Source organism: Propithecus coquereli, unplaced genomic scaffold (genome assembly GCF_000956105.1).
Source record: "Propithecus coquereli isolate 6110/MARCELLA unplaced genomic scaffold, Pcoq_1.0 Scaffold178, whole genome shotgun sequence".
Lineage (NCBI taxonomy): Eukaryota > Metazoa > Chordata > Mammalia > Primates > Indriidae > Propithecus > Propithecus coquereli.
This window is the reverse complement of record NW_012142523.1, coordinates 4,457,671-4,460,661: the sequence shown is the minus strand read 5'-3', so window position 1 is coordinate 4,460,661 and position 2,991 is coordinate 4,457,671. Positions and strand designations below refer to the sequence as shown.

Below are 2,991 nucleotides of genomic sequence, written 5' to 3'. Positions count from 1 at the left end.
TTGTCTAGACCCTAAAGATTCTAATCCTTCTGATCCTAAAGATTTTCTACGGAAACCCCAGAACGGAGAACCATTGTAACCCTGATACTTGATAGATAAAAACTAACACCATCTTGGAGGTAAGGAAAGGATGATAATATCAGACTTTTTAAAGTGTTAGATATTTCAGAGGAAGTGATTTAAGCCAAAGTATATGTGAATCACAGTCAAAAGACCTAAGTAAAACCTGGCTTTACTATTTTCTGTGTGACAAGGCACTTATCTCTCCATTATTTTCCTTATCCTCAAATGGGATTATAATAATATTAATAGTACATATGAAAATGCTTTGTAAACTTAAGGCATTGTGTAACTGTAAGGCATTTACTGTGCCATAAAAAGGTTCTACCCTACTCTCTGGTGGGTTCTTCTCTAGCTGGATAATTAAGACTTGTGAGGTATTTTGTGAGTTCTCTCTGGGGCTAATGAACTCTTATCCCCTGGGAAAGCCTCCCTATCAGATAGTACTAGCCACTAGCCCTCTGATCCAGGAAGGTTTGTAGTGGTACTCTGTCAGGGAGAACCTTATTTCTAGTTTCTTACTTCATAGTTTAATAGCACTGTTACACACTGCACTTGTATAACGTGGAGCTGTGAAGGAATTATTATAATTTGAATATATTATACTGCATGTGCAAAATGACTAGATAGATCCGTTCATATAGTTTTTTAGACAGCAGATTTAGCATTATGGATTCAATTCCATAAATATTTTTGAGGGCCTCATCTATGTTAAGCACTCTGCTTAGTCATGCGGAGAACTCAAAGATGAACGAGGCTCGCTTCCTGCCATTGAGGAACATAAAGCATGTGGTAGTTAGGTTTAAGCAAGTTTATAATATTTCAAGAATTCTGCATTTTTTTAGTGGCTCCACTTTTTGTCTGCATGGCAAGGGTGCTGATAATGCTTCTGAAGTACAGGAGGTACAATATTTCACTGGCTGTCCTGGGAGAGGGGAAGAGTGAACAAGAGTTAATTGTTACGTGCATTTTAGTGTCTAAAGTAAAAAATTCTGTTGGGTTAAAATTGCCCTTAAAGACCCTTAAATTACCTGTCGAGTACAGTTTTGTATATATAACCCTATATAGTAATTCTTATATATATTGAAGGTAAAGAACTGAGGTAAAGTAATTGAAAGAAAGAGAGAAAAATCTCTGTGTAGATAATCAGGCATCAGACTTTTTGACCTTTAAGATAATGATCAAATCCTTAGTGGTGCGTAGGGGATGAGGTGGAGAATTCAGTAGTATTCCTCTTTGTCTAGGGTTGCTTTCGTTGTGATTTAATATGTGCTAATAGACTTGTGAGGATGGAATTCAATAACACATGTGAAAATACCCAGTACAGACCCTGAAACATAGTGGCTGTTCAATAAATATTTGTTAGAATCTAAGTCTCACCTTATCTGACAGTGGTGTTTGAAATGTTGTAAGAAATAACTTAACCACGTTGGGATTTGTCTTTCCAAACTGGCATTTTCCATGTGGGTCCACTGAATTGTGAGTCATTATTGTGCCTTTTGGCACTGGTCCCGTTTTATGGGGGAGATTAAGTTCCAAGGTGAATGCATTATTAAATGCATACCTGATGTCATTCCTCTGGATTATACCTTTGTTAGCATTACAACTTCTTTTCAAAGTTTTACTCTTGAGATCCTCTATTTTTTAAAATGTTGTAGAATGATGGAAACATTCTTTTCCTGTGGCTTGTACTTTTGAAAATTAAATTATACTTCTTAATAAAGTTACATTTTCTTTTATAAAATATGACTCAGGCTGTCCTAACCTCCAACCTCTCTTCTCCCAGTGTCCTTTTTTAAATAACCTTTAAAAAATTGGCATCTTAAAACTTCTTTTTTTTCCACCACCTGTGTATTCATACCTCTTTCGTTCTACAGAAGAAACCACAATCTTTTGATGAATTGATCTTCAAGCAAGGATACGAATTTAATCCCACCATAGAGCAGTCATCCTGTTTCTGTTTGTGTCCAGGAATTGCTGTCAGTGCTAGTCAGCTATTTCACAACTGTTGCATGAGGAAAGGGACTAGAACTACTTATAGTACCCTTTGTCTGTGTACTTTGTATATTCTGAGTGTACAAAAGATGGTGGGCTTTAAGAACAGGGATAGTGAAATGATTTGGGGTACTGTTATTCCTTTGGCTTCACTTTAAGTGTGACTCTTTATTTCTTGTACCAGGATATGAATTATCTCCCACAGCAGCAGCTAATTTCACACGCCGAAACTTGGCTGACTGTCTTCGGAGTCGGGTAAGTAGTATATCAAACATCCTTAGATAAGAGCAGAAAAATCTTTCATGCCTCTTTTATGTTCCTGCTAGACATCAGTAGTATTTTTGCCTTTTTTTGGCCTTTCTGAACCCTTCTTATTGCTACTCATTCATTCTTTAGTCTCTTTACATTTGTTTTCTCTTTCTGCACAGTTGTTGATTAAAGCCCAAAGGACAAATATACATTCTTAAAGAATTGGGTTGGGGCATACCACTATGAAGACCTTTGACAGCCTTTTTTTTTCTAAAGACTATTTTTTAGAGTAGTTTTAGGTTCACAGTAAAATTGAAAGGGAAGTATGAAGATCTCCCATATAGCCCCTCTCCCCACGCATGTGTATCATGTGGATATATATACTCCATTGTCAGTATCCTCCACCAGAGTGGTACATTTGTTACAATTGATGACCCTATAGTGACAATAATCACTCAAGAGTGCATAGTTTACATTAGGGTTCACTCTTGGTATTATACACTCTGTGGGTTTGGACAAATATCTAATGGCATGTATCCATTGTTACAATGTTATACAAAGTATTTTGACTGCCCTAAAAACCTTTTTAATCGCCAGGCGTGGTGGCTCACGCCTGTAATCCTAGCACTCTGGGAGGCCGAGGTGGGCGGATTGTTTGAGCTCAGGAGTTCGAAACCAGCCTGAGCA

General features: G+C 37.2%; 1 protein-coding gene across 1 annotated transcript in view; it reads left to right on the top strand.

Annotated features, from left to right (window-relative positions):
• PSMB2 (proteasome (prosome, macropain) subunit, beta type, 2) overlaps window positions 1–2,991 on the top strand; it is a 34,431-nt gene that overhangs the window by 6,302 nt on the left and 25,138 nt on the right. The window contains exon 3 of the mRNA XM_012642320.1: window positions 2,240–2,310. Coding sequence (XP_012497774.1) covers window positions 2,240–2,310 — 71 coding nt within the window. The remainder of the gene's footprint in view (window positions 1–2,239; window positions 2,311–2,991) is intronic.